The sequence below is a fragment of the Acipenser ruthenus genome, chromosome 36 (assembly GCF_902713425.1).
Source record: "Acipenser ruthenus chromosome 36, fAciRut3.2 maternal haplotype, whole genome shotgun sequence".
NCBI lineage: Eukaryota > Metazoa > Chordata > Actinopteri > Acipenseriformes > Acipenseridae > Acipenser > Acipenser ruthenus.
Genome location: NC_081224.1, coordinates 10,034,010 through 10,061,979, shown reverse-complemented (window position 1 = coordinate 10,061,979; position 27,970 = coordinate 10,034,010). Strand labels below are relative to the sequence as shown.

At 45.3% G+C, this 27,970-nt stretch overlaps 4 protein-coding genes across 7 annotated transcripts in view; 1 reads left to right on the top strand and 3 right to left on the bottom strand.

Moving 5' to 3' along the window:
• LOC117409772 (ras-related protein Rab-3D-like) overlaps window positions 1-298 on the bottom strand; it is a 35,727-nt gene extending 35,429 nt beyond the window's left edge. Inside the window, exon 1 of one of the 2 annotated variants that reach the window (XM_059008322.1) lies at window positions 135-298. In XM_059008322.1, the coding sequence (XP_058864305.1) occupies window positions 135-206 (72 nt within the window). In that variant the 5' untranslated portion in view covers window positions 207-298. The remainder of the gene's footprint in view (window positions 1-134) is intronic. The other variant, XM_059008323.1, reaches the window with a different exon arrangement.
• Window positions 299-707: 409 nt separating this feature from the next.
• LOC131706642 (transmembrane protein 205-like) lies at window positions 708-9,790 on the bottom strand. The gene is made up of 4 exons (XM_059008138.1): window positions 9,683-9,790; window positions 7,743-7,850; window positions 6,800-6,963; window positions 708-2,803 (listed from the first exon to the last, which is right to left on the bottom strand). Exons 2-4 carry the CDS (start codon window positions 7,840-7,842, stop codon window positions 2,501-2,503), a joined length of 567 nt encoding a protein of 188 aa, XP_058864121.1. The 5' UTR covers window positions 7,843-7,850; window positions 9,683-9,790; the 3' UTR covers window positions 708-2,500.
• A 123-nt stretch (window positions 9,791-9,913) lies between these two features.
• LOC131706617 (coiled-coil domain-containing protein 159-like) lies at window positions 9,914-16,224 on the top strand. Its single transcript, XM_059008044.1, has 7 exons — window positions 9,914-9,966; window positions 11,528-11,603; window positions 11,692-11,716; window positions 12,055-12,134; window positions 12,911-12,992; window positions 13,536-13,776; window positions 15,808-16,224. Exons 2-7 carry the CDS (start codon window positions 11,541-11,543, stop codon window positions 16,079-16,081), a joined length of 765 nt encoding a protein of 254 aa, XP_058864027.1. The 5' UTR covers window positions 9,914-9,966; window positions 11,528-11,540; the 3' UTR covers window positions 16,082-16,224.
• A 6,669-nt stretch (window positions 16,225-22,893) lies between these two features.
• Window positions 22,894-27,681, bottom strand: LOC117965562 (transcription elongation factor 1 homolog). Of its 3 annotated transcripts, none has more exons than XM_059008041.1 (5): window positions 27,575-27,681; window positions 27,043-27,157; window positions 24,711-24,831; window positions 23,795-23,865; window positions 22,894-23,126 (listed from the first exon to the last, which is right to left on the bottom strand). In XM_059008041.1, exons 3-5 carry the CDS (start codon window positions 24,824-24,826, stop codon window positions 23,062-23,064), a joined length of 252 nt encoding a protein of 83 aa, XP_058864024.1. In that variant the 5' UTR covers window positions 24,827-24,831; window positions 27,043-27,157; window positions 27,575-27,681; the 3' UTR covers window positions 22,894-23,061. The 3 variants fall into 3 exon arrangements, with proteins under 3 accessions (XP_058864024.1, XP_058864025.1, XP_058864026.1); XM_059008042.1 differs by having other exon boundaries at window positions 27,452-27,584; XM_059008043.1 differs by lacking the exon at window positions 27,043-27,157 and having other exon boundaries at window positions 27,575-27,673.
• Window positions 27,682-27,970: the final 289 nt, after the last annotated feature.

Genomic DNA, 27,970 nt, shown 5'->3' with positions numbered 1-27,970 from the left:
AAATTAATTATTGCATTAGGTACTTAGCGTTGCATTATGTCATTTATTTACAGTTATCTGTGAGTTTACAATGTTCCATTGCATATAATGCAATTCTATACAGAGTCTGTGTAGTCAGTATGCATGTTGCTTACCTGATAGTTTTCAAATATATATAATATATATGTTTTTGAGTGTCTAGTCGTCACGCGTCTCCAGCGCCTCATTGACGACACACATAGTGCGTGCGTGGAAAAGCTGCCGTGGAAGCCCGTGGCTGCGTGACGTGATGACGTAGAAGGTCGTCATTTAAATTTAAACTGGAAATTGTTCAAATACTTTTTGGACTTGCCAGAAGTATCGTGCATTTTGCTATTTTTGCTATTATCGGTCGTACATCGTACAAGGGTTGAAAATTATCGTGCAAATACGATAATTATCGTACGTCTGGTATATATATATATATAGGGCTTTTACTATATATATATATATATATATATATATATATATATATATATATATATATATATATATATCGTAAGTAAAAACTCATTAAAATTCAAACAGGCTAGCGTGTCTTGCAAATGCAATTGAACACCACTGGCGCCCTCTAGCGACACAAAGCAAAAAGTAGCACAAAAATACACTACTAATATGGGTAGAAGGACCCATGCAATTATATGTACTGTTTTTGCATCACAATTTAAATGCACCACGCTCGTAGTTACTTTAGCTGAAATACTGCAGTGTATTGTAAACACTGTGTATTTCATTAGTAGCCATTGCACGTGTGTTTAACTGAGGAAAATAGCTCCTAGTAGTTACTAGGAAGGCAAAATCGACACCAGCACACGTTATTAAATTTATGTTTAATGCACACAATTTAATGCACACCCATTAAAAAAACAATTACCAGTATATCACACTGTTAAACTGATATATTCGATCACACACAAAAAATACTGCATCAGAATATATGAATTAAAAAAAAAAAAAAAAATCAGGTTAGTAATTCAGGCACACAAGAATATACAGCAATGCTTACAATGTAAAAAATAAAACAAAACACTGCTTTGTGATAACTTATTTAATAGAACGTAAGTATGCTTTTAAAACAAGTGTTAGTCAACTTGAACTTAAAATATGATTGCATGCCAACTACATTTTTTCAATATTTTAGCCTAGAGTGAATTGATATTTTAAATACCTTGTTGACTGCCCAGTTTGTGTGTGCAGTTTTTGGACTGCCAGGGTGCGTGATAAGTGATTTGGATTATACTAATAAACATCACACACATGGATTAAACAGGACTCCCATTGCATGGCAGCTTGATCCAGGTTCAATGCTGGATTTAACTACCAGGTTCAGATTTAGCCTCCAATTCAGCGGGCAGTAAAACCTGCACTGTCTCAAACTGCTTCGGAATGGCAGTCTTTGTGCCATCCCTGAATGTTACTTGCAGCTGAAGAATACAGCTTCTAGCCGTGGTACTGAGAGAAGCATTCAGAAATCACTGTGATTCCTGTCAGTGACCTTTACATCCATTTTACTGAACAGCACATATCACACCCCCTCACTCTGCATTGGGAGGCAACAGATTAATTGGGAGGTAAGAGACTATCTGCATTGGGAGGTATGGGTGCCACTGAACTTGTGGCACGCCTGCCTATATACAAAAAAGAAACACCTGAATAAATCACTTGGCACAGAGCTATTTAGTAAGGGGATAGAGGATTGTAAACTGACCACCAATAGTCATTCTCTGGAGAACATTTTGAGGCACCCGTGCTCATGTGGGTTTGCTGTAACCTGTCCTAACCCTAGTTTTCATCATCATTGTAGTACAAAGCAAAGAAAACAAATGGCAGAGGCAGTCTGCGTTAGATTAACTACAGCTGCTGTTCCGCCTGTAAGGGAAGTGGTTATAGCTGCAGAAATGATTCTATTTTGCCCCCCATGTGTATGGAATGCTATGCACGAGCAATTTATTGTTATTTATTATTTCCTGATTGGTGTATCGGGCAGTGCTGTCATTACAGGCGATACCCCTTGTCGGTGAGATGAGGTTAAAAGCTCTACAGGCAGGAATGCAGGTGTTCTCTTTTGCGGTGTGGTTCAGGCTGTTAGCCTCGGCCCCGTCACACCCATTTCCAATTCCTGTTCCGTTTTTAAATCAATCCCGCGTCCTTCAAAACTGAACTGGAATTGAATAGAAGCGATTGACCCCAACCCTGGTATCAAACAAAACCTATCCACGTTTTAATGCGAGCCTCATCTTTAAACAATATCGCCTCTGAATCTTTTTATCGCGTCCGATACTGCTAAACGCCAGCTCAGTTTAAACAACTTCCATGGAAAATATTAAGTCTTGTCCTGAGCAGAAAAAATAATATTAAAAACCTTCTAGCTTCCCTCCTGCTGCAGGTGACTTCAGAAAGCTTTAGTTGCAGCACAGCTGCATGCTGGCGAGGGCTGGTCTGCTATGCTTTCCGGAGCCCCCGTGTGGCTCCCAGCCCTGCCTCACACAGTGCGGAGGTTGAGAGCAGTGTAGACCAGGCTGGCTCCGGTGCAGACGACACACAGCAGGTTGCACAGAGAGGAGAGCCCGTGGTATCTGTAGAAGGTCCCTCGCAGGCTCTTGTATTTGGGGTCCTGCTCTCGGAGCTTGCTGTAGGCTTCCTTGCTGGTGCGCACGCCCACCTCCCCCCCCAGTCCGTGCTCCCTCTCCACCTCCTGCATGAGGAACATCGCCTCCGTCACCGTGGGGCTGAACCACTGGGCGTTGAGGCCTGCTAACAGCACGCAGGAGAAAAACAGAGCCATCTGGGGAAACAGGAAAGACATAACCAGAACCAGTTCTTAAAGGAGCCACACACACAATAATTTCAAGACCTCTCAAAGGTCTCTTCTTCAGGTGAAAGTAGGAAAGAGAGATTGATGTTTACAAGCAAAGGTGCCCCGGTCTTTTTTAAATAGAAATATGTCAGTGTAGTTTTAAATTATTGTCAGTTTTTCTGTTAAGTATATGGAAAACTACAAAGCGGTGTGTAATTCAGTATGTTAACGTAACATTATTCAGCAGGTTTCATTCGACTTCGTGAAGCAAGATTAGTTCATTCTACAGGGTGATCCAAACCTTTAAACACAGCTGTACCTATCTATCTATCTATATATAGGCTGTCAATTCTCCTTGGACAGAGAGCTGAGTGCTGGTCCCTCACCTGCACAGCCTTGTGTGTGTGTGTGGAGCAGCTCATCCCTCACCTGCACAGCCTCGTGTGTGTGTGTGTGTGGAGCAGCTCATCCCTCACCTGCACAGCCTCGTGTGTGTGTGTGTGTGGAGCAGCTCATCCCTCACCTGCACAGCCTCGTGTATGTGTGTGTGTGGAGCAGCTCATCCCTCACCTGCACAGCCTCGTGTGTGTGTGTGTGGAGCAGCTCATCCCTCACCTGCACAGCCTCGTGTGTGTGTGTGTGGAGCAGCTCATCCCTCACCTGCACAGCCTCGTGTGTGTGTGTGGAGCAGCTCATCCCTCACCTGCACAGCCTCGTGTGTGTGTGTGTGGAGCAGCTCATCCCTCACCTGCACAGCCTCATGTGTGTGTGTGGAGCAGCTCATCCCTCACCTGCACAGCCTCGTGTGTGTGTGTGTGGAGCAGCTCATCCCTCACCTGCACAGCCTCGTGTGTGTGTGTGTGTGGAGCAGCTCATCCCTCACCTGCACAGCCTTGTGTGTGTATGTGGAGCAGCTCATCCCTCACCTGCACAGCCTCGTGTGTGTGTGTGCAGCAGCTCATCCCTCACCTGCATAGCCTCGTGTGTGTGTGTGTGGAGCAGCTCATCCCTCACCTGCACAGCCTCGTGTATGTGTGTGTGTGGAGCAGCTCATCCCTCACCTGCACAGCCTCGTGTGTGTGTGTGTGGAGCAGCTCATCCCTCACCTGCACAGCCTCGTGTGTGTGTGTGTGGAGCAGCTCATCCCTCACCTGCACAGCCTCGTGTGTGTGTGTGTGTGTGGAGCAGCTCATCCCTCACCTGCACAGCCTTGTGTGTGTATGTGGAGCAGCTCATCCCTCACCTGCACAGCCTCGTGTGTGTGTGTGCAGCAGCTCATCCCTCACCTGCATAGCCTCGTGTGTGTGTGTGTGGAGCAGCTCATCCCTCACCTGCACAGCCTCGTGTATGTGTGTGTGTGGAGCAGCTCATCCCTCACCTGCACAGCCTTGTGTGTGTGTGTGTGGAGCAGCTCATCCCTCACCTGCACAGCCTCGTGTGTGTGTGTGTGGAGCAGCTCATCCCTCACCTGCACAGCCTCTTGTATGTGTGTGTGTGGAGCAGCTCACCCTCACCTGCACAGCCTCGTGTGTGTGTGTGTGGAGCAGCTCATCCCTCACCTGCACAGCCTCGTGTGTGTGTGTGTGTGGAGCAGCTCATCCTTCACCTGCACAGCCTCGTGTGTGTGTGTGTGTGGAGCAGCTCATCCCTCACCTGCACAGCCTCGTGTGTGTGTGTGTGGAGCAGCTCATCCCTCACCTGCACAGCCTCATGTGTGTGGAGCAGCTCATCCCTCACCTGCACAGCCTCGTGTGTGTGTGTGGAGCAGCTCATCCCTCACCTGCACAGCCTCGTGTGTGTGTGTGTGGAGCAGCTCATCCCTCACCTGCACAGCCTCGTGTATGTGTGTGTGTGGAGCAGCTCATCCCTCACCTGCTCAGCCTTGTGTGTGTGTGTGTGGAGCAGCTCATCCCTCACCTGCACAGCCTCATGTGTGTGTGTGGAGCAGCTCATCCCTCACCTGCACAGCCTTGTGTGTGTGTGTGTGGAGCAGCTCATCCCTCACCTGCACAGCCTCGTGTGTGTGGAGCAGCTCATCCCTCACCTGCACAGCCTCGTGTATGTGTGTGTGTGGAGCAGCTCATCCCTCACCTGCACAGCCTTGTGTGTGTGTGTGTGGAGCAGCTCATCCCTCACCTGCACAGCCTCGTGTATGTGTGTGTGTGGAGCAGCTCATCCCTCACCTGCTCAGCCTTGTGTGTGTGTGTGTGGAGCAGCTCATCCCTCACCTGCTCAGCCTTGTGTGTGTGTGTGTGGAGCAGCTCATCCCTCACCTGCACAGCCTCATGTGTGAGTGTGGAGCAGCTCATCCCTCACCTGCACAGCCTCGTGTGTGTGTGTGTGGAGCAGCTCATCCCTCACCTGCACAGCCTCGTGTGTGTGTGGAGCAGCTCATCCCTCACCTGCACAGCCTCGTGTGTGTGTGTGTGGAGCAGCTCATCCCTCACCTGCACAGCCTCGTGTGTGTGGAGCAGCTCATCCCTCACCTGCACAGCCTCGTGTGTGTGTGTGTGGAGCAGCTCATCCCTCACCTGCACAGCCTCGTGTGTATGTGGAGCAGCTCATCCCTCACCTGCACAGCCTTGTGTGTGTGTGTGTGTGGAGCAGCTCATCCCTCACCTGCACAGCCTCGTGTGTGTGTGTGTGGAGCAGCTCATCCCTCACCTGCACAGCCTCTTGTATGTGTGTGTGTGGAGCAGCTCATCCCTCACCTGCACAGCCTTGTGTGTGTGTGGAGCAGCTCATCCCTCACCTGCACAGCCTCATGTGTGTGTGTGTGGAGCAGCTCATCCCTCACCTGCACAGCCTCGTGTGTGTGTGTGTGGAGCAGCTCATCCCTCACCTGCACAGCCTCGTGTGTGTGTGTGTGTGGAGCAGCTCATCCCTCACCTGCACAGCCTCGTGTGTGTGGAGCAGCTCATCCCTCACCTGCACAGCCTCGTGTGTGTGTGTGTGGAGCAGCTCATCCCTCACCTGCACAGCCTTGTGTGTGTGTGTGTGGAGCAGCTCATCCCTCACCTGCACAGCCTTGTGTGTGTGTGTGTGGAGCAGCTCATCCCTCACCTGCACAGCCTCGTGTGTGTCGAGCAGCTCATCCCTCACCTGCACAGCCTCGTGTGTGTGTGTGTGTGGAGCAGCTCATCCCTCACCTGCACAGCCTCGTGTGTGTGTGTGGAGCAGCTCATCCCTCACCTGCACAGCCTCGTGTGTGTGTGTGTGGAGCAGCTCATCCCTCACCTGCACAGCCTCGTGTATGTGTGTGTGTGGAGCAGCTCATCCCTCACCTGCTCAGCCTTGTGTGTGTGTGTGTGGAGCAGCTCATCCCTCACCTGCTCAGCCTTGTGTGTGTGTGTGTGGAGCAGCTCATCCCTCACCTGCACAGCCTCATGTGTGAGTGTGGAGCAGCTCATCCCTCACCTGCACAGCCTCGTGTGTGTGTGTGTGGAGCAGCTCATCCCTCACCTGCACAGCCTCGTGTGTGTGTGGAGCAGCTCATCCCTCACCTGCACAGCCTCGTGTGTGTGTGTGTGGAGCAGCTCATCCCTCACCTGCACAGCCTCGTGTGTGTGGAGCAGCTCATCCCTCACCTGCACAGCCTCGTGTGTGTGTGTGTGGAGCAGCTCATCTCTCACCTGCACAGCCTCGTGTGTATGTGGAGCAGCTCATCCCTCACCTGCACAGCCTTGTGTGTGTGTGTGTGTGGAGCAGCTCATCCCTCACCTGCACAGCCTCGTGTGTGTGTGTGTGGAGCAGCTCATCCCTCACCTGCACAGCCTTGTGTGTGTGTGTGTGGAGCAGCTCATCCCTCACCTGCACAGCCTCGTGTGTGTCGAGCAGCTCATCCCTCACCTGCACAGCCTCGTGTGTGTGTGTGTGTGGAGCAGCTCATCCCTCACCTGCACAGCCTCGTGTGTGTGTGTGGAGCAGCTCATCCCTCACCTGCACAGCCTCGTGTGTGTGTGTGTGGAGCAGCTCATCCCTCACCTGCACAGCCTCGTATGTGTCGAGCAGCTCCCGGGGGTGGTACGCTGCGTAGACCGCCAGGTTCAGAAAGGAGGAGACGAGCACGCCGTAGAAATAGAAGGGGAACAGCTTGCTCTGGACCAAGCCGAAGGTGTGACGAGAGACCCCAGCCGCCAGCACGAAACCTGGGGAGAGCAGCCGGAGCAGCCCCTTACTGAACATCCACCCCTGGGAGAGCAGCCAGAGCAGCCCCTTACTCAACACCCACCCCTGGGAGAGCAGCCAGAGCAGCCCCTTACTCAACACCCACCCCTGGGGGAGCAGCCAGAGCAGCCCCTTACTGAACACCCACCCCTGGGGGAGCAGCTGCAGAGTTACTGCACAAGGCTCAAGATGGGAACTTTGCCGACTAGAAAAGCCCCGAAAAAATGAAATACTTCCTATAGAAGTTGTTTCACCTTTAAACGGAGGGTCTATTGCCACAACTTTAAACAACATCATCTTTTAACACGTCCCAGAGCAGACCTGGGGTCAAAAACAAGTCTAATCACAGTCACAGCAGCGTGGTTTGCTGAAATTGCAATTCCAATTCCAATGCTATTGTTCAATCAATTACAATTACACTGCAGTAATTTCAATTATAATTCCAATTACAGTAAACGGTAACATAACCAGCTCCACACATTAACATGCTTGCTCTGTTTATTCTACCAAGCGGTAATCGCTGGTACAAAATACAGGAACATGCTACAGAACGGGTCTTCAAGCAAACGGGGCCACTAACAACGGCTGCAAATGCCACTACAATTACACTCAAAATTACAATTACAAATACGCAGGTGTGCAGAGCTACGATGTTATTGGAATTGCAATTAAATACACAATGACACCCTTCCAGCTGGACCTGAGCCCGGGTCCGTCTCATCATGCTCTAGCGAGGGCTGAGCCAGGCTGAGGCACGCACCTGATACAAACGTGACCCAGAGCTGCATGCCCCACGAGCCAGCCAGGATCAGCAGATGGGTGATTTTCACCAGGTCTGTGGGTTCTCCCTCTGTAGCCATCGGGCTTCCTGTATATAAAAGACATCAGAACGAGAAGAGCCCTGATAGAAGTCTACCACAGTAAAAGCACAGAGTAATAAAGCACAGGGAAGCAGAAGGAGACACTGGTCAATTCCAGAGAGGTGTGGAATAAGACTCCTACTGCATTGCAGTATTTCCCATTCCAGGTTTTATTATGAGCCACAGCCACAGAGGTAACAAGCTCTTATTAAATTCATAGTAAAACCAGGAATGGATCAAACTGCTATTCAAAGGGAATAAAGGAGGTTGTGTGGTCCAGTGGTTAAAGAAAAGGGCTTGTAACCAGGAGGTCCCCGGTTCAAATCCCACCTCAGCCACTGACTCATTGTGTGACCCTGAGCAAGTCACTTAACCTCCTTGTGCTCCGTCTTTCAGGTGAGACGTAGTTGTTAGTGACTCTGCAGCTGATGCATAGTTCACACACCCTAGTCTCTGTAAGTCGCCTTGGATAAAGGCGTCTGCTAAATAAACAAATAATACTTATTTCCATCTCCTAAAGCATACTTAAAACAAGACAAATCTTGGTAAAATATGGTCAATGCATACTACAACCATGGGGGGAAAATTAAAAAAAAAAAAAAAAAACTCAAATTGAGAAAGTGAAACGGGTGCTTCTATTAAGAGTTTGTTTCGCGCCGCTAGTGGCAGCAGCGGGGTCAGCTGACAGTAATAATCCTAGTGGTCTGTAGCAACATCTGCCTTTTAAAAATGCGTAAACTGCTCCCGCATCCAACTTCCCACGCGTTTCACAGATTAGATAACTCCGTGAAAGAACTCGCCCCAGCCCTGGAAGGAGCTGATAATGACAAACTAACCTGCTGACAAATTAATTAACGAAGCACGTTCCGTTTCTAAACGTTTGACTCGGCGGTAAATACGGCTTGTAATGTTGCTGTTTATCCACGTTTATACACTACTTTACATTTGAATTTTTTTTTTTTTAAATTAAGTAGCAACATTATTTTTTTTTTCTTTAAAGAGATCACCACACAAGCTGTATTTATGGAATTCGATACGTTTTGACTTCACTTTTGCGGTTAACAAAATGAGAGTCGGTTACCATAACAATATAGTTAAAGAGAACATAAGAACATAAGAAAGTTTACAAACGAGAGGAGGCCATTCAGCCCATCTTGCTCGTTTGGTTGTTAGTAGCTTATTGATCCCAGAATCTCATCAAGCAGCTTCTTGAAGGATCCCAGGGTGTCAGCTTCAACAACATTACTGGGGAGTTGGTTCCAGACCCTCACAATTCTCTGTGTAAAAAAGTGCCTCCTATTTTCTGTTCTGAATGCCCCTTTATCTAATCTCCATTTGTGACCCCTGGTCCTTGTTTTTTTTCTCAGGTCGATAAAGTCCCCTGGGTCGACATACCTTTTAGGATTTTGAATGTTTGAATCAGATCACGCGTAGTCTTCTTTGTTCAAGACTGAATAGATTCAATTCTTTTAGCCTGTCTGCATACAACATGCCTTTTAAACCCGGCATAATTCTGGTAAAGCATAAAAACAACAGCGAGTGACATTGAAATAACAGGTCGATGCTGCCAGTTACAAATGTTTAAAAAAATGTACAAAGAAGCCTGTCCTGAAACGAGGACAATGGCACTCGCTGTGTTTTTATACCATGAAAACTTTCCATGATTGTGGATTCTGAAGTTCATTGACTTGTGATAACCCAAGCCTGGAAAATTCCACGCCAGAACCAGTACAGCAATCACACAAGCGACATAACCTGTCGTCTACAATACTTAGTTACACATAAAATACCTATTATTATTATTATTATTATTATTATTATTATTATTATTAGATATTACCTCGTTATTGTAACTTTGCACCCTTGCAGCGGTCCTCTCTTATTTTGTCTGTCTTGCTCGTCTTCCGGGATCTAGACAGATAGCTCCGCCCTCAGAGCACCTTTACCAATCATGCTCCTCGATTCATGCATATTTAATAAACTATCTCAACAGGGGCCAATCATCGCCAAGCACATTTTGTCCCGCATAACCACGCCCTGTCATTGTGACGCATGGTGCTTTGCGAATAAGAAACCAGCAGGTTTTTTTGGGTTGCAAAACAGGTGCGTTTGAACTTTGAAACGGTAACTGTTTACATTCCTCTTTTAGAAATAAATGCATTATTATGATAGAACTACCCATAATATATTTTTTTATGTACTGCTACTATTTCATGTATTACGCTACTTTCCACTCTATTAACGTATCATGCATTTTTTTTACTGTATATCATGTATGATGCATTTCTCTGTGTTTAATGTATTATGGATTTTCTTGCTGTTACTGCATCTTGTAAAGCGCTTTGTGATGGTGGTCCGCTATGAAAGGCGCTATATAGAATAATGATTGATTGATTGATTGATTGATTGATTGATATTAAGCTTTGCATTATTCCAACGGGGAAAAACAAAACAAAACAAATGTTTAAGAAAAAAATTAAACATTTATACAAAAGTATTGATAAGCTAGTGAACGAATTCAAATATATATATATATTGCTGTAACAAGCTGTTAAATCTATCTATCTATCTATCTATTTATCTATCTACATATGATATATATATATATATATATATATATGTTATATCGATCTATCTATATATGATATATATATATATATATATAGAGAGAGAGAGAGATTAATTGAAGTTTATTACTTTTTAAATAACAACGTATTATTATTATTATTATTATTATTATTATTATTATTATTATTATTAACTGTGCATGATATTTACAGCAAGCGGTTCTATGATGTCAGCATCCTTATGCGTTCGGTGTGAAACTATGATCTCCCTATTGGAACCCTGCATTGTCTTTATAATGCACCGATGAATTGGAAGGAATATAATGACATCACACTGGCAACCTATGACATCATGTTACCACAATGTGATATTTTATCATAAATGGCATAACCAAACGTTTAACTATACATATCTTTTCCTGTGTGTGTTTGCACCGATAATGTTGCATACATGTGTGCAATTTACATTCATATGGTACTCGTGTGCACATGTATGTGAGGCTACTTTTATATGACAAGTATATTAATATTACACTTTTGCCAGTTATTATTTGGTCTCCAGTGTTTTTTTTTTATATATATAAAAGTTCCCCATAGTAAAGCATGGGAAAGTTGATTAAACGTTGTGAAAGAATGGTAAAGAACAGGTGAGCAATGTAAAGCACAGAGAGATCTGGCACAGCATATTAAAAACACAAACCATCTCTCTCCAATAAGAGGCTCGATCCCGTACTTCAGTACATTAAGGATTTTGATTACAGTGTTACACACGAGCCCGACACACACATTTTTGTTTCATAGCGTTAATTATTTATTTCGACTCTGACTGGCCCTTTCATTTTAACCTCTCATCAGCACCACGGCTTCTCTGTGTATTTATTGGTATTTGTGATATTGCACACTAGCAGATGAATTGACCATTATTGATGTTATGTTGCAAAAACAATTAATATGAAATATTAATATAAAAATACACGGCAAACCAGGTTAAACTTTGGCATAACCATGAGGAAAGCAGAGGAAAAAAATACCGTGCAGATGTCCTCTGCTAAACTCTTATAAGAGAAGCCCTAGCAAAACTAAATTCTTTTGCACCTCTTGTGTTCTTGTGTTCTTAGGACTGAGTTAACTATGAACACTGAGAGACTGAGAGCCTACTCACAGCTGAGTGCAGACGAGAATGGAGACACCCGGGTGAGAAAACACACATTAAATTTTTTTTTAAAAAACGTGACTTTGCCTTGTCTCTGATAAGCAACCCTCCCTCTTCTTTGTCTTTCAGCCGTCCCCGAGCCCTGGAATAAACGGTGATGGCTTTTTCTTTATCTCCTCTGCTGGCTTGGCAGTTGTATTGTATTGCACAGTAAAATCTGGTTTCTTACCCCTTATTTGTATCACTAACATTATCATCGGTCCCCTTTAAACTTGTGCAGAATATTTTTTTTATAAGTAGCGTCAAATGACATTTTCTATTGCCTGCTAAGCAAAAGGAAACTGGATCCAGAGTGACAGATCACTAGATGGCGCTGGCTCTCACTTCTGTAAAGGACACTTTGGGCTGATCTAGCAGCTCTAAGTGCTTACTCTCTGGGAGTTTTATATAGACTGTGTCTATAGACTGAGACGAGGGAACTCTGTCTTATAGAAACTCAGCTGTTTGAAGCACAGAAGATGTTGAAAGATGACTTGGAAGCTGTCAAAAGGCACCTGTTCGCCCAAGCGAAGGTAAATAGACCGTTCTTTCAAATATAACAAGTCAGTCAGTCACACCTCCCCCCCTCCCCCATCGCCACCCTGCAAATTAGAAATCAGAGCTGTCAGTGTGTGAGAAAGTTGCTGACCGTGATGTTTAGCAACAGTATATACAGAATAAGGAATGGCAGTGAAACAGATGAATGGAATTTGGATCAGCGATGTTATATAATGATGCTACTAGGTGAGCGAATGAAAAGAATTTGAAAAGGAGTGATTTCCAGTCTGTGGGGAAACGTTTTGTGTGTCTCAAGATACATGTGAGACAGGCAGATGCACAGACAGAGAGACACCTTCATGTGCCTCTACAACCTCATACTCCCAATAACTCAGTAACCCTTAATAATGCAACTACCGAGTTTAATCTCAACTGGACAAGCTCTTTTCCAGATATCTGCCAACGTGCAGCTGCCTCCACTAGACCCTGCTGCTGGGAATCGCATCCCCTCCACGAGGAGTAATAACACTGTACTATCTTAAAAAAACAAGCTAGCAGAACCAAGGGGTAATTCTGTATCGCAGCAGAGAAACTGAGAAACATCCTGATCAATAGAACCCAGCCTCACTCACAATGACTGCAAACCCATGAAACAGTAAGGGGTTAAAATACAAAGAAATAAAACTAAACTGCTTTTTAATAAGCAAGCGATCTAGGTGGGTTATAGAGTTTGCAATAAATGGCCCGGCTCCAGCACAGCTTTTCTTCTGAAGCCCACCTTACTGAACCCCTGTTTCTTTATCTCTGACAGTCCGTGGAAGCCTTCAATCGAACCATCACCCTGCTGGAAAGAGAGAGAAGCCAGCAGTTTAACAAGATCAGAGCATTTCAAGGTAACGGTTTCAGTGGCTTAATGCACTACCCTCTGAAGGCCCAAATCCAGTGCAGTGAGTTTGTAATCTAAACCAAGACCTTAGTGGACAGAGAGACAGGGTGCTCCCTCCAGTCCAGGGCAGGCTTGAGGCATGGAGACTGAACTGCTCCATCCCTCACCCCCTAAGAGAAAGGGTGCTCCCTCCAGTCCAGGAGAGGCTTGAGGCATGGAGACTGAACTGCTCCCTCCCTCACCCCCTAAGAGAAAGGGTGCTCCCTCCAGTCCAGGGCAGGCTTGAGGCATGGAGACTGAACTGCTCCCTCCCTCACCCTCTAAGAGAAAGGGTGCTCCCTCCAGTCCAGGGCAGGCTTGAGGCATGGAGACTGAACTGCTCCCTCACCCGCTAACGATAACTATACCTTTAATTGTTGTGTGTATGTGGTATCTAACACAGCTAGCTTTAACAGACATGGTTATAATGTATTGTGAAACACTAAACTTAAAGTATGTAAGAAAGGAAAGCCAGTGTTGACCTGAGTCTGTGTCTCTGGTCACTCCTCAGAGGAGCTCCGCAGGCTAGGCCAGGTTGTGGACAGACAGAACCAAGACTCGCAGCTAGAGAAGCGTTTCCAGGCCCTGAGCCAGGAGCTGTCTGGGAAGCTGCTCTTCCTTCGAGGCCTCATTGAGCAGGGAACCACCCAGCACCTCCAAACTCCACTCCCAGGCTGCAGCCCAGGCCTACCCCTGTGTGACAGTCAGAGACAGGAGGCCCTCAATGACATCACCCAGGAGATATCTGAGAGGTAACGCTGAAGAATCTTCTTGTTTTATATTGAAAACTGCATGAAGTTTGCATGCCTTGCTTTCCAGGAAGTCTATTACTGCTTTACTTCCTGGGTCATTTCTGGTTCGAAGTATGTTATTGGCTGAAAGGATATCAGTCAATAGGGGAAGCAGCTGATTGGTTATTATTATTTATTTCTTAGCAGACGCCCTTATCCAGGGCGACTTACAATCGTAAGCAAAAACATTTCAAGCGTTACAATACAAGTAATACAATAAGAGCAAGAAATACAATAAAACAAGTAAAGTACAAGTTTGACAAACCACAATTCAATAATACAGCAGGTAATAGTGATAGTTACATCAGGATATGATTAAATAGTGATAGTTACATCAGGATGTGATTAAATACAAAGTACTACAGGTTAAAAACTTGGCAGATTACAGTATTCTGAAGTACAGGATTAAATGCAGTAAAATAGGGGCTGATAAGAGCAAAATAAAGCACATTTACATGAAGGGTGATAGTGTCCCAGGATACAAACAGAGGAGTTCTACAGGTGCTCTTTGAAGAGGTGAGTCTTAAGGAGGCGCCGGAATGTGGTCAGGGACTGGGCAGTCCTGACATCTGTAGGAAGGTCATTCCACCACTGCGGAGCAAGGGTGGAGAAGGAGCGGGCTTTGGAGGCAGGGGAGCGTAGCGGTGGTAGAGCTAGTCTTCTAGTGCAGGCGGAGCGGAGAGGTCGAGTGGGGGTGTAGGGAGAGATGAGGGTCTGGAGGTAGCTGGGTGCAGACTGGTCAAGGCATCTGTAGGCTAGTACAAGAGTCTTGAACTGGATGCGAGCGGTGATCGGGAGCCAGTGGAGCGAGCGGAGTAGTGGAGTAGCGTGGGCGAAGCGAGGCAGAGAGAACACTAGGCGGGCAGCAGAGTTCTGGATGAGCTGGAGCGGACGGGTGGCGGACGCAGGGAGGCCAGCCAGGAGGGAGTTGCAGTAGTCTAGGCGGGAGAGTACCAGGGCCTGGACCAGGAGCTGGGTAGCATAGTTGGTGAGGAAGGGTCGGATTCTTCGGATGTTGCTCAGGAAGAATCGGCAAGTGCGTGCCAGAGTGGAGATGTGCTGGGAATAAGAGAGGCAGGGGTCCAGGGTGACTCCAAGGTTCTTAGCTGAGGAAGAGGGAGAGAGTGTGGTAGATTCCAGAGGAACAGAGATAGAGAGATCAGAGGAGGGGGAGGAGGAGGGAAAGAAAAGGAGGTCAGATTTAGAGAGGTTGAGTTTGAGGTGATGCGAGTGCATCCAGGAGGAAATAGCAGACAGACAGGTAGAGATACGGGAGGAGATGGTGGAGTCAGAGGTGGGGAAGGAGAGGAAAATCTGAGCATCATCAGCATAGAAATGGTATGAGAAACCATAGGATGCGATGAGGGGGCCCAGGGAGCGGGTGTAGAGAGAGAACAGGAGAGGACCCAAGACTGACCCTTGGGGGACTCCAGTTAAGAGAGGGTGAGGTGTGGAGGTTGCTCCACGCCAGGTTACCTGGTAAGTGCGGTTGGAGAGGTAGGAGGAGAACCAGGCCAGAGCAGTGCCAGAGATCCCCAGGTCAGCAAGAGATGATAGTAGAATAGAGTGATCAACAGTGTCAAAGGCAGCAGAGAGGTCGAGGAGAATTAGGACAGAGGAGAGAGAGGCAGCTCGGGCACATTTAAGTGAGTTGGTGACAGACAGGAGGGCGGTTTCAGTAGAGTGAGCAGAGCGGAAGCCAGATTGGAGAGGGTCAAGCAGAGAGTGGTTGGACAGGAAAGCAGAGAGCTGGCGGTGTACAGGAAAGAAGCCAATGAGGGGTGTGGACAATTTCACCCTCCTGGTAAAATGACACAGGAAGTGCTAGACAGAGAAAGTAAAGTGCTAGACAGAGAAAGTAAACCAGATATCATTGTTAAAGGGACTGACTTGGAAAATCTGAGTATCTGTACTGCCCTGCTTCTCACCAGTATAAACTGCAACAGTACTGTCTGTAGCTCTCTCGCTGTTGTGTACCTGTGTCTTTCACAGCAAGAAGTTCTTATGGGAAGAAATGGAGGCGATCAGGGCAGAAATTGATGACATCAAGCAGAAACTCAGCAAGTATTCCTTTATTTCCATGGCAACAGAATCGATTAACCCTTTACTGTCCTGGATCTACCAGTGCAGTTACAGGAGTTCTAGGCTAATGAAACAATTTCATAATTCCTACCACAGCCTTCCACCAAGTAAATCAATATATCCATTAGTTTATAAATACCTTTTAGAGGTGATTCATTTTGTCAAATTGGGTGAAACCACATGACTAGGTAACCTATTCCATCCCCTCACCACTCTCTGTGTGAAGAAGAGTCTCCTTCAGCAACATGACTAGGTAACCCATTCCATCCCCTCCCCACTCTCTGTGTGAAGAAGAGTCTCCTTCAACAACATGACTAGGTAACCCATTCCATCCCCTCACCACTCTCTGTGTGAAGAAAAGTCTCCTTCAGCAACATGACTAGGTAACCCATTCCATCCCCTCACCACTCTCTCTGTGAAGAAGAGTCTCCTTCAGCAACATGACTAGGTAACCCATTCCATCCCCTCCCCACTCTCTGTGTGAAGAAGAGTCTCCTTCAGCAACATGACTAGGTAACCCATTCCATCCCCTCCCCACTCTCTGTGTGAAGAAGAGTCTCCTTCAGCAACATGACTAGGTAACCCATTCCATCCCCTCCCCACTCTCTGTGTGAAGAAGAGTCTCCTTCAGCAACATGACTAGGTAACCCATTCCATCCCCTCCCCACTCTCTGTGTGAAGAAGAGTCTCCTTCAGCAACATGACTAGATAACCCATTCCATCCCCTCACCACTCTCTGTGTGAAGAAGAGTCTCCTTCAGCAACATGACTAGGTAACCCATTCCATCCCCTCCCCACTCTCTGTGTGAAGAAGAGTCTCCTTCAGCAACATGACTAGGTAACCCATTCCATCCCCTCCCCACTCTCTGTGTGAAGAAGAGTCTCCTTCAGCAACATGACTAGGTAACCCATTCCATCCCCTCCCCACTCTCTGTGTGAAGAAGAGTCTCCTTCAGCAACATGACTAGGTAACCCATTCCATCCCCTCACCACTCTCTGTGTGAAGAAGAGTCTCCTTCAGCAACATGACTAGGTAACCCATTCCATCCCCTCACCACTCTCTGTGTGAAGAAGAGTCTCCTTCAGCAACATGACCAGGTAACCCATTCCATCCCCTCCCCACTCTCTGTGTGAAGAAGAGTCTCCTTCAGCAACATGACTAGGTAACCCATTCCATCCCCTCCCCACTCTCTGTGTTAAGAAGAGTCTCCTTCAGCAACATGCTTATTTAAAACCCATTTAGACCTGTGAAGTTGATTTGGGGTCTCGTTGTTTTGTCAGAGCCCCAAGAGGAGAGCTGGGTGAGGGGTGTGGATGATGACAAGGCAGGAGGAATGGGACGAGAGCGCTGTGGTCAGGTACCCTCCCCCCCCCAGAGAGATCTGGTTCACTCTCACCCACATCAAGTCATACCATAAAACGTGGATTTGACTAAAGACAGTCTCTTTCAGTCAGTGAAAACGGGTTTGCATGTTACACTGTGCAGCCTTTAACAGAGCATGACCTACACCGTGATTCTAACCAGAGAGGATCTTTCAGCCAATCAGAACGCACGTTTCTGCCGTGCTTTATTCTCAGTATTGGTACAGCTGACCTGGTCTTTAAATAAAAAAAAATCATACCTCAGGCACCTCTCGTGAATTCAAAACACAGTCAGCCTCTAAACTGTATTCTCATAATTAATCTCCCCCCTCTTTTTTAAAGGAACATCTAAATGGACTAAATAAAAGTTGGTCTTTAACAGACAGCTTGTTTTTAATATTAACATTAAAGCAGAGTGTATAACAGAGCTACAGGACTGTGTGTGGGTTATACAGACACTCAAACGCATTAGCAAACACTTGCACTCGTAATGACATTATCAATCAATCAATCAGTCTTTATTTTATATAGCGCCTTTCATCACCATCACAAAGCGCTTCATATTAACCACACAGAGGTTCGCTGTCCCATCACCCTGCATTCATCCACAGCTAAAACACATCTTCTGCACCCAACAGAGATTGAGGAGAGTCACACAGTGCTCCTTTCTCACCCCGCGTTCAACCCTTTCCCTTCCAGAACGAGGAGCGTCTGACTGACGGCTGTCAGAGCAGCCTTCACAACGAGGAGAGAGAGCAGGAGATCACAGCTCTGAGGTGAGAGCGACTTCCACTGCTCCATGATCAGGGGAGCAGCGAAACAGGAGCCACAGCTTTTTATTATTTTTTGTTTTTTAAACAGGTCGGCAATCATCGAGCTGCAAGAGCAAGTCCGAATCCTTCTCGTCTCCAAAAACATGCCGACCAGAGTGCGAGGTGACTTTATTAAAGGCGTAAAGCACCGCTGGTTTCTTTCTTCATGTTTGTTTGATGAAAAACCTAATTTAGTAAATGAGCCATAGTTACAATTCCAAAGGGCGGGGCTTGCAGCCAAAACTACCGTATTATCAGGAATATAAGCACACAGGGAAAAAAGATTGTCCTTTTTTTTTTTTTACTGTATTATTGGGAATATAAGTGCATGTGTGTATTAGCCTACAGCCGCATGGCACAATTCAATAATGATTGCAGGGTAAAGACAAAGGGGTTTCACTGCTTACAAACCTTTGTATTTTATATTTCTATGTTCAACTGACCCCCAAATAATCCATTGTATCATATATATGATGTTATTAATAGTTTTTATGATCTACCAGAGTGTTTGGCTTGTCTTCTGCTACTGAACCTTTGGGGAATGTAAAACAATCTGTCAGCACAGCCTGCTTTTCCTCAGCGTGCGTTCACCCCAGTGCAGTACAATAAACGAGGTTCTCGGGTCTCTGGACCAGGCGCGGGTTGCACTTGGCCCTGTTCAGATGGTCTCCGGGCACTGTGTGTGTTTTGTGTTTGCCAGAGAGGCGCAGACGGCAGAGAAAGCTGGTGAGGAGGGTGCCGGCGGCGGGCAGCACCACGGGCGAGAGCGAGGACTCTGATATCGGCCGGGCGTTCGGACTGGCGCCTGAGAGCGAGGGACTGAGCTCCTCTGCCGAGGACATGAATCGGGCAGGCCGACAGCAGCCCTAGCGAGGTGAGAGAGCGTGTGTGATAGAGAGAGAGAGTGGGGGAGTGTGGAGGAGGGGCAGCCCAAGCTGGGGGCTTTTCACCAAATAGTCCCCTGGAAAAGTTTTTCCTAAAACACCAGAATTAATGAAGCTGAGTTAGAGGATAAACAAAACTTGTATTAGTTCTCATTTCTTAATTCACACACAAAACACATGCATTCGTTTAGAGGACCAAAGGTGTGTTGAAGACTATGAAACATGTATCTGAATTGCTAATTACATGTTTCAGGTACAGCCGATAAGAGCTTCATTTCACAGCACATCCATACGAAGGCAATCATGGCCAGTAGTCGTGTGCAAAATGATACAATGGAGCAAAAACTTTTTTTCACAGAGAGTATAAAAGATTGTATTGAAACTGTGGAGGATGGCTGAAAGGATCCCACACAATTCTGCCACGCACAACGCCATGAAATACACTTTGAATACCTAACCTGAGAGGCAGCCAGGTACAGCAGCCAATGTAACAAATCTGAGGCTGAAAGTGGAGACACAGGAAATAATATTATTATTGTATAAAATAGTCCTAAAATAGTTAAGTTGAAGGATGAAACTGGTTTTGTTGCAAATGTTTTGACACCTGTTCCCCCCCCTCCCCAAGAAGAATTCAAATCATTTTATATAATTTTTATTATGAATAGTGCAGTTTCATAAAAATTGGCAATACATTTTGGGATTTTTCAGATTTGTTCGTTAGTACGATAGCACTAATCTACAGAAATCGCTGGACTAACTTAGTAACGTGTTTTAGTATACTCTAGAGGGCAACAGCAGTTACTGTGAGTTTGTTGCAACCGAGACACATTTTAATAGGCAGCTGAGCTGATTAGTTTGTTGCGATTGGTATTAACTTGCATACTGGTTTAGTCCCGTCCTCTGTACTAACCACGGGATCATCCCCAGTTAGGACGCTGCTTTCAGTTCGTTGCAATTGACCCTAGAAGTCTATTAACCACACACTTCAATTACAAAGCACTGGTAGCAACACATACATGGGTGTCTGAAGGGCAGCCCTTATAAAAGCTCACCCCTGTGTTGTTTTTTGCAGTTCCCTGCCAGTTTACTCTGGTTTGCCATGTTTATTAATATGCTTTACAGCTTCCCTATGCTTTCACTGTGCTTTATTACACTTTGCTGTGCTTTTACAGCAGCACTTAGTAAACCAGCAATGTCAGTATTTTAATTGGGTTCAGCTGTTGGAATTGTGTGCAGTTGCATGATTTATTTCATTAAAGTGGCGACTATCCATTCTATTGCATTATCTGAGTTAATTTCAATTCAGACTGCATTGTTGAACTCTTAATAAAGCAGCTTGTCTTTCCTTACTCTTTAATGTGTTTCCAGTCACTCTCAGTAGCTCCTGGTTGCGTTGCTTCAGAGTTATCATTGTTCTCTAAACCTGCCTTTGAGCTGGTCTGGACTGATAAGCGCTGAACCATGTGACAGAGTGGGCGGGGCTAGCAGAGTTGAAAAGTCAATGTCACATGGTCCGAACAGAAGTAGGAAGGCTGGTCAGAGAGAGAGAGGCAGTTAGGATTCTCCAGACAAACTCAGAGGCAGATATAGTGAAAAACTGACAACTCGATACAAACATTGAAAACTTCCAACAATGAAAACGACTTCCAGTGGAAACATTTCATTGGATCTATTTACTTTCCTATTATTCCTATTGAGTGTTTAATAGTTGAATTCTCTCTCTCTCTCCTGTAGAACGAGCTGTCGGGGACACAGAAATCTTCACACCAGTCCAATCTTCAAAGCCTCACCCAAACACAGCCATTCACCTCCAAGCCTCCAGTGCTCTTGTGCGTTTGGACTCTTTCAGTTCTGACAGTAATAAAAATAAAAACCCATGCCGGGCAGCACCACTGCTGGAGTTACTAGAGAGCATTTTCCTGCTCTCATTTCACGCCGACAAAAGCAGCCAAGTTAGACAAGCTTCACTCCTACACAATGTATTTTAATGGTCTAGAGTGGCGATGTTAAGTATGCCACAAACACACTGTCAATTCAAGAGCAGAGGTGTGAAAGTGGACGACTGTGACGTATATCAAACAGAATGTACAGAATATCAGAAATCAACCAATCACAGTGCAGCATTTGCCAAAACTCCAGCACATCTTATCCTCTGTACAGAACACCGCACCTAAATCCAATACGCAAAAACACACACACTGGGTACCGTTTAGACCCAACACACAACGTAGTCAAACATCATTAAACAAAAAGCATTTTAAAAAAAGGTGGTCATTCGCTAGATTTCACAGGTAAAAACAGAACACCTGTGTCCAATTACTGTGTGTTTTCATAGTAAATACAGGTGCACTTACACACGATCTATGCAAGCACACAATTGTATCAGGAAACGGCTTGGGATTACATCATGTAAAACTAAATAAAAATGACACATTAAATACATTGTAACGATGCACAATAACTAGTGATGGGCACCAATATCGATATTTTGATATGATATCGATAATTTCCATATCGCGGTATTAAAAAGAAATTCGCAGGGACATACTTTTTATTGCTAATACTGCTAAAAATACAAATGCAGTATAATCAAGTTTATTTTATATTAAGATACAACAAGCCCTATACATACCAATCATAGTCATTCTCGTAGGCAAACCCCACACACTGAAGTATTATTTAACCATTGTATTCCACTGCTTGGTGTTTAGGTTCCAAACGCAATGTGCACGCTGCGTTCAGCGCTACCGGCATTACACTGAGATACGCACATGGTAGTATATTTTTTAAAATGTGAACTTTCGATATTGTAAATGAGATTTTAAAACATTAACACATGTCTCAAAATAATGCAAAATTCAGCATGGCACCGTACTCAATACTTCAGAGGTGTCGTGAGTCAGCCTTCACACGCAGAGCAGCTGAAGATTCAATTACTTCCAGACTGGGTAGAAAATGACCAAGCCTGTGCGCAGGGAAGTAGAGAAGTATTTTGGTTTTGAGGCGGCTGATGATGGAATGGTAAAATGTGACCTTGTTTTCTCTCCATGGGAGCCAAGCGAAGCACCTCGAAGTTAAAGGAAGTTACTGCTTTTCATTTGGAAAGATCAGTGAACAAGTTTGAAATCGTGTGGTGTTATAGTTCTGTGTTGTGGAAGACGTTGATATTATCGATATAATTGTCATATCAGTAATAACATTGTAATGACGTGTAATTACACATGTATTTACTAAGTAACTACTATATACAGATAGTGGACAAAAAAATGGAAACACCTGGGTAAATGAGGGACACCAAGTATATTGAAAGCAAGGGCTTCCACACAGGTGTGGCTCATGCGTTAACTAAGCAAATAACATCCCAGCATGCTTAGGGGCATGTATAAAATGCTGGACAGGCCTGGTTGCCTATAATTATGGCAAGCATGGCTGCAAGAGGAGACCTCAGTGACTTTGAAAGAGGGGTGATTGTCGGGGCGCGTTTGGCAGGAGCTTCAGTGACCAAGACAGCTCAACTTGCTGATGTTTCACGAGCAACGGTGTCTAAGGTGATGCCGGCATGGAACTCCGAGGGAATGCCATCATCAGCAAAGGGCAACAGTGGGCGGAAGCGCATACTCCAGGATCGTGATATCTGTGCATTAATTCGAAGGGCAAGGCGAGCCACTGCAGATCAATTGACTGCAAATTTCAACCTGGGGCGCGAGCAGCCAGTTTCATCAAAAACGGTCCGCCGAGAACTCCACAGCGCGGGATACCATAGTGGCCCAACGCCCTATTAAGAGACTTTACATTGGGGTTTCCATTTTTTTGTCCACTACCTGTAAACACACAGTCATTCGAAGATGCTTCATGCAAAGTGTCACCAGTAATGATTCGCTGGCTAGTTCATTGAAAATGACCAACAAATTTAAAATAATAATAATCATCACACAGACTAAAATGAAAACAAATATTTATATAAAGAAAGTAAAGATTACACACATATAAAGTTCTCTGGACTGGGTGCTGCAGTGTTAACCCTTGCTTTGCCAGTAACATTAGAGTCCTTGGAACTGCTGGTAACCATCCCCTGATAACTGCCCGCCCTTCACAGGCAGGGTCTGCTACTGATTGGCTGCCTCGCAGGCGTCTATCCAATCGCTGTACACGTCAACTGGTTCCGAGAGATCTGAGGTGGAAGTCAAGGCAAAACACAAACACAGTCTCCAGTTAAAACTGGCATAAGACCCCAGTTACACAGCAGTGTCACCCAGTCCAGGTTTTACTACCAGCTTGATCAGCCACAGTGTGTCTAGGCAACAAGCTCAGGTGTGTCTTATTAAACTCACAGTAAAACCAGGAATGGATCAAACTGCTATGCAATAAGAGTTATTTCAGGTACGGACTATACTTACTGAAATTCAAAACATGTACATCAATAACACACATCCCCATCAGAGCGATCAGTGTGATGAAAAAGCTGACTGTGATGCATATCAACAGTAGATAGAGTAGAATACGAATTAGCAATGAAATTCTTAATCACAATTTGATGATTCTCCAGATACACTTGCGTTCATAAACATAGCCCTATACTTCCCCAGAACCTGACTCTCTCTATAACCTAGGCTAAATACTGTTTCATCACAACTTGATTTCTTCTTTTTGGAGAAATGCGATGTGTGGCACACGTACTCCACTATACCCCTTCCACAGGGGGTTTCGTTCCTAGCGAGGGACAGTACCCCAGATTCTATCTGCTGCTTTATGAACAGAGTAACCACAGGACAAGAGTCACCATCTTCCAGAGTAAGCACAGAGCAATGCTGTTGTGTTGAGGCCATTGTAAAAGGATACACGTTATTGGAGTCTGGAACTCTTCCAGACACACTGTACACGAGATCACGCCTGTGTTCCGAGTCCTCTCCCTGGAGAAGGAAACACAAAAAGGGTTACGAACCACTTCAAACTGGAACATGACATCTTTGTTATTCACCCAGGCACTCGAGAGTGGATGTCAGTGAGCTGCCGGCCTCTGGATTAGAACGGTCAGCCCTGCAGGTGTCCGCTCTGAGCTCACCGGACGCCTGGACAGCAGGGGTCACTGCAGCGTGATAAACAGGAGAACGGTCAGCCCTGCAGGTGTCCGCTCTGAGCTCACCAGACGCCTGGCCAGCAGGGTTCACTGCAGCGTGATGAGGGGAAACAGCCCCTGCCATCGGCTAAAATCAGCCCCACATGCTGGGGAGTGTTGCTGTTCACTCGATTTGCTAAATAAACCAGCAATCTATTTTGGAAGATAAAAGTTGTACACTTGGATTCTTACCGTCGCTACAACATTATATGTATATATGTGTGTGTGTGTGTGTATATATATATATATATGTATATATATATATATATATATATATATATATATATATATATATATATACATATATATATATATATATACATATATATATATATATACACACACACACACACACACATAAACACACAGTCCTGTTTTAGGTATAATATTGCAATGGCCTTATCACAACACCAAATCAGGGTGAGACGCTGTGCCAGTGTGAAGCCCTGGGACTGGGAGAGGTTGAGACGCTGTGCCAGTGTGAAGCCCTGGGACTGGGAGAGGCTGAGACGCTGTGCCAGTGTGAAGCCCTGGGACTGGGAGAGGTTGAGACGCTGTGCCAGTGTGAAGCCCTGGGACTGGGAGAGGTTGAGACGCTGTGACTGAAGCCCTGGGACTGGGAGAGGTTGAGACGCTTACATTTTGACGTCGCAGGACTTCTCGTGGTTGCAGAACGGGCAGGTGAACTGAGTGTCCAGATTCCCAGTCATCTTCTTCTTGGGAGGCGGCTTTCGCTTCGACTTCCTGCGGCCCATTTCAACTGCGCAGAGAGAGACCCAGAAACATTGTAACGGCACAGAGACACACACAGAAACATTGTAACGGCACAGAGACACACACAGAAACATTGTAACTGCACAGAGCCACACACAGAAACATTGTAACTGCACACACACACACAGACATTGTAACTGCGCAGAGACACACACAGAAACATTGTAACTGCACAGAGACACACACAGAAACATTGTAACTGCACACACACACACAGACATTGTAACTGCGCAGAGACACACACAGAAACATTGTAACTGCACAGAGACACACACAGAAACATTGTAACTGCACAGAGACACACACAGAGACATTGTAACTGCACAGAGACACACACAGAGACATTGTAACTGCACAGAGACACACACAGAGACATTGTAACTGCACAGAGACACACACAGAAACATTGTAACTGCACAGAGACACACACAGAGACATTGTAACTGCACAGAGACACACACAGAGACATTGTAACTGCACAGAGACACACACAGAGACATTGTAACTGCACAGAGACACACACAGAGACATTGTAACTGCGCACAGACACACACAGAGACATTGTAACTGCGCAGAGACACACACGGAAACATTGTAACTGCGCAGAGACACACAGAAACACTAACTGCGCACAGAGACACACACAGAGACATTGTAACTGCACAGAGACACACACAGAAACACTGTAACTGCGCAGAGACACACAGAAACATTGCAACTGCGCAGAGACACACAGAAACACTGTAACTGCGCACAGAGACACACAGAAACACTGTAACTGCGCAGAGACACACACAGAAACATTGTAACGGCACAGAGACACACACAGAAACATTGTAACTGCGCAGAGACACACAGAAACACTGTAACTGCACACAGAGACACACACAGAAACACTGTAACTGCACACAGAAACACTGTAACTGCGCACAGAGACACACACAGAAACACTGTAACTGCACACAGAGACACACACAGAAACACTGTAACTGCACACAGAGACACACACAGAGACATTGTAACTGCGCAGAGACACACAGAAACACTGTAACTGCACACAGAGACACACACAGAAACACTGTAACTGCGCACAGAGACACACAGAAACACTGTAACTGCGCAGAGACACACACAGAAACATTGTAACGGCACAGAGACACACACAGAAACATTGTAACGGCACAGAGACACACACAGAAACATTGTAACTGCGCAGAGACACACAGAAACACTGTAACTGCACACAGAGACACACACAGAAACACTGTAACTGCACACAGAAACACTGTAACTGCGCACAGAGACACACACAGAAACACTGTAACTGCACACAGAGACACACACAGAAACACTGTAACTGCACACAGAGACACACACAGAGACATTGTAACTGCGCAGAGACACACAGAAACACTGTAACTGCGCACAGAGACACACAGAAACACTGTAACTGCACAGAGACACACACAGCTGTATCATTCTACTAAACGCCCTTGTTTGCCCAGCAGCCTGGGGGGACATCTCGACTCCGCAGTTCATAATTCAAGGTTAGTCGCTGTTGACTGTAAATTGTTCTGCGCTTCAGTAAATTCTCTCTCTTTACTGGTTCAATGTTTTCTGATGTGGAGTCAGATAACGAATTTGAAACTAAACTCTTACAGTAACCATGAGAAAACAGAACTATCTTCCGATATATAAAAACACATTTTTTGTATTTCAAGGTTCAAGTTACGTGGTGTACTGTGGTTAATTTGTTGTGTTTAATTAAAGTTGAAAAATAACTGGTTAGTATCAATTCACGGTGTGATAATTGGTAGTTATTTAAAATTTTTCATAATTACATGGCAGTAGCTAAAGTCTCCACAATATCACTAACTTCGTGTTTTTAGTTATGACGGATCACACATTACGCAATATTTTGCCTCTTAAAACGTGCGTTATATTACTAAAAAAAACAGACTAACGTTAAACTTTCTGAATATTGTACATCGGACCCAAGTACACAGAAAGAGGATGGGTTAAATTAATCATAATAAACACTGGACAGTACGATTAAGAACGACTCACACAGGTCGGCGAGTCCTTCGCTCATCGATGTAATTTAAATAAAAATAAAAGACGTCTTAAGAAACAGACAAAAACACTTCAAATTAAACGGGAAAGGTGTTCTGAACCGTGAAGGATGGAGGAAACTCACCGCTGGTCAGGGAAAACGATTTAGTTTAGTATTTAATTTCCACTTCAAGAGATCTGGGTCTCAGAAGACAGCCCGGTTCTGAATCCGTGTCCGGTCCGTGTTTACCGCAAACCCGCTGAAATTAAGTTATAACGAGTTTATGACAATTACTGATATAGAACAAGCATTGAGTCAAACAAGACATATTAACGCGATTCACCACCGTGATTAACAACACGTAAATGAATGCTAATTAAATACAGCAGCGCGTTATAGATCTGGCCAGTGTATGGCTGTTAAATTAAACCAGGTGCGCTGAATGATAAACCAAGGTATATTGTAACAATTGTAAGTCGCCCTGGATAAGGGCGTCTGCTAAGAAATAAATAATAATAATAATAACCAGCTCATATTTTTAATATTTACTCACGGGTGCAACGAGACCGTGCAAATCCAGACTAACGCAGCCCAACCTGCATTACACACGAAGGTATTACCGGTGAATTACGATTACTGGAAAACGTTAGAAAATATAGAAAACGTGTTTATTTACCTGCTTTCCGTGTGACACGCAACACGAGTCTCAACGAAACGCATACGCCCGCTACCGGAAGTCTTTACCAGGTCGTTAATCTGATTGGGTGGTTTTGTCCTGCTAGACTTGTGTCGGATTTTTTTTGTTCAACTTCTACCAGGAATAGAGAGCGCCATCTGGCGAATGACTCCCACCACTGCACTCAATACCCGATCACACGCAACGGGGTACCGCCGGGTAGCGCTGGGGTTCTGCCAGTTGGGATAATGGTGCACTTTAGTGACATAGACTTTTATTACAAAACGAAGAAACACACAATGTTGTATGCAGGGTGTAAATATGTTTTATTGTGTACCAACACTAAAAACATACAGCAAAGATAACACAATATTCTGAAATGTGCAAGATCAGGTA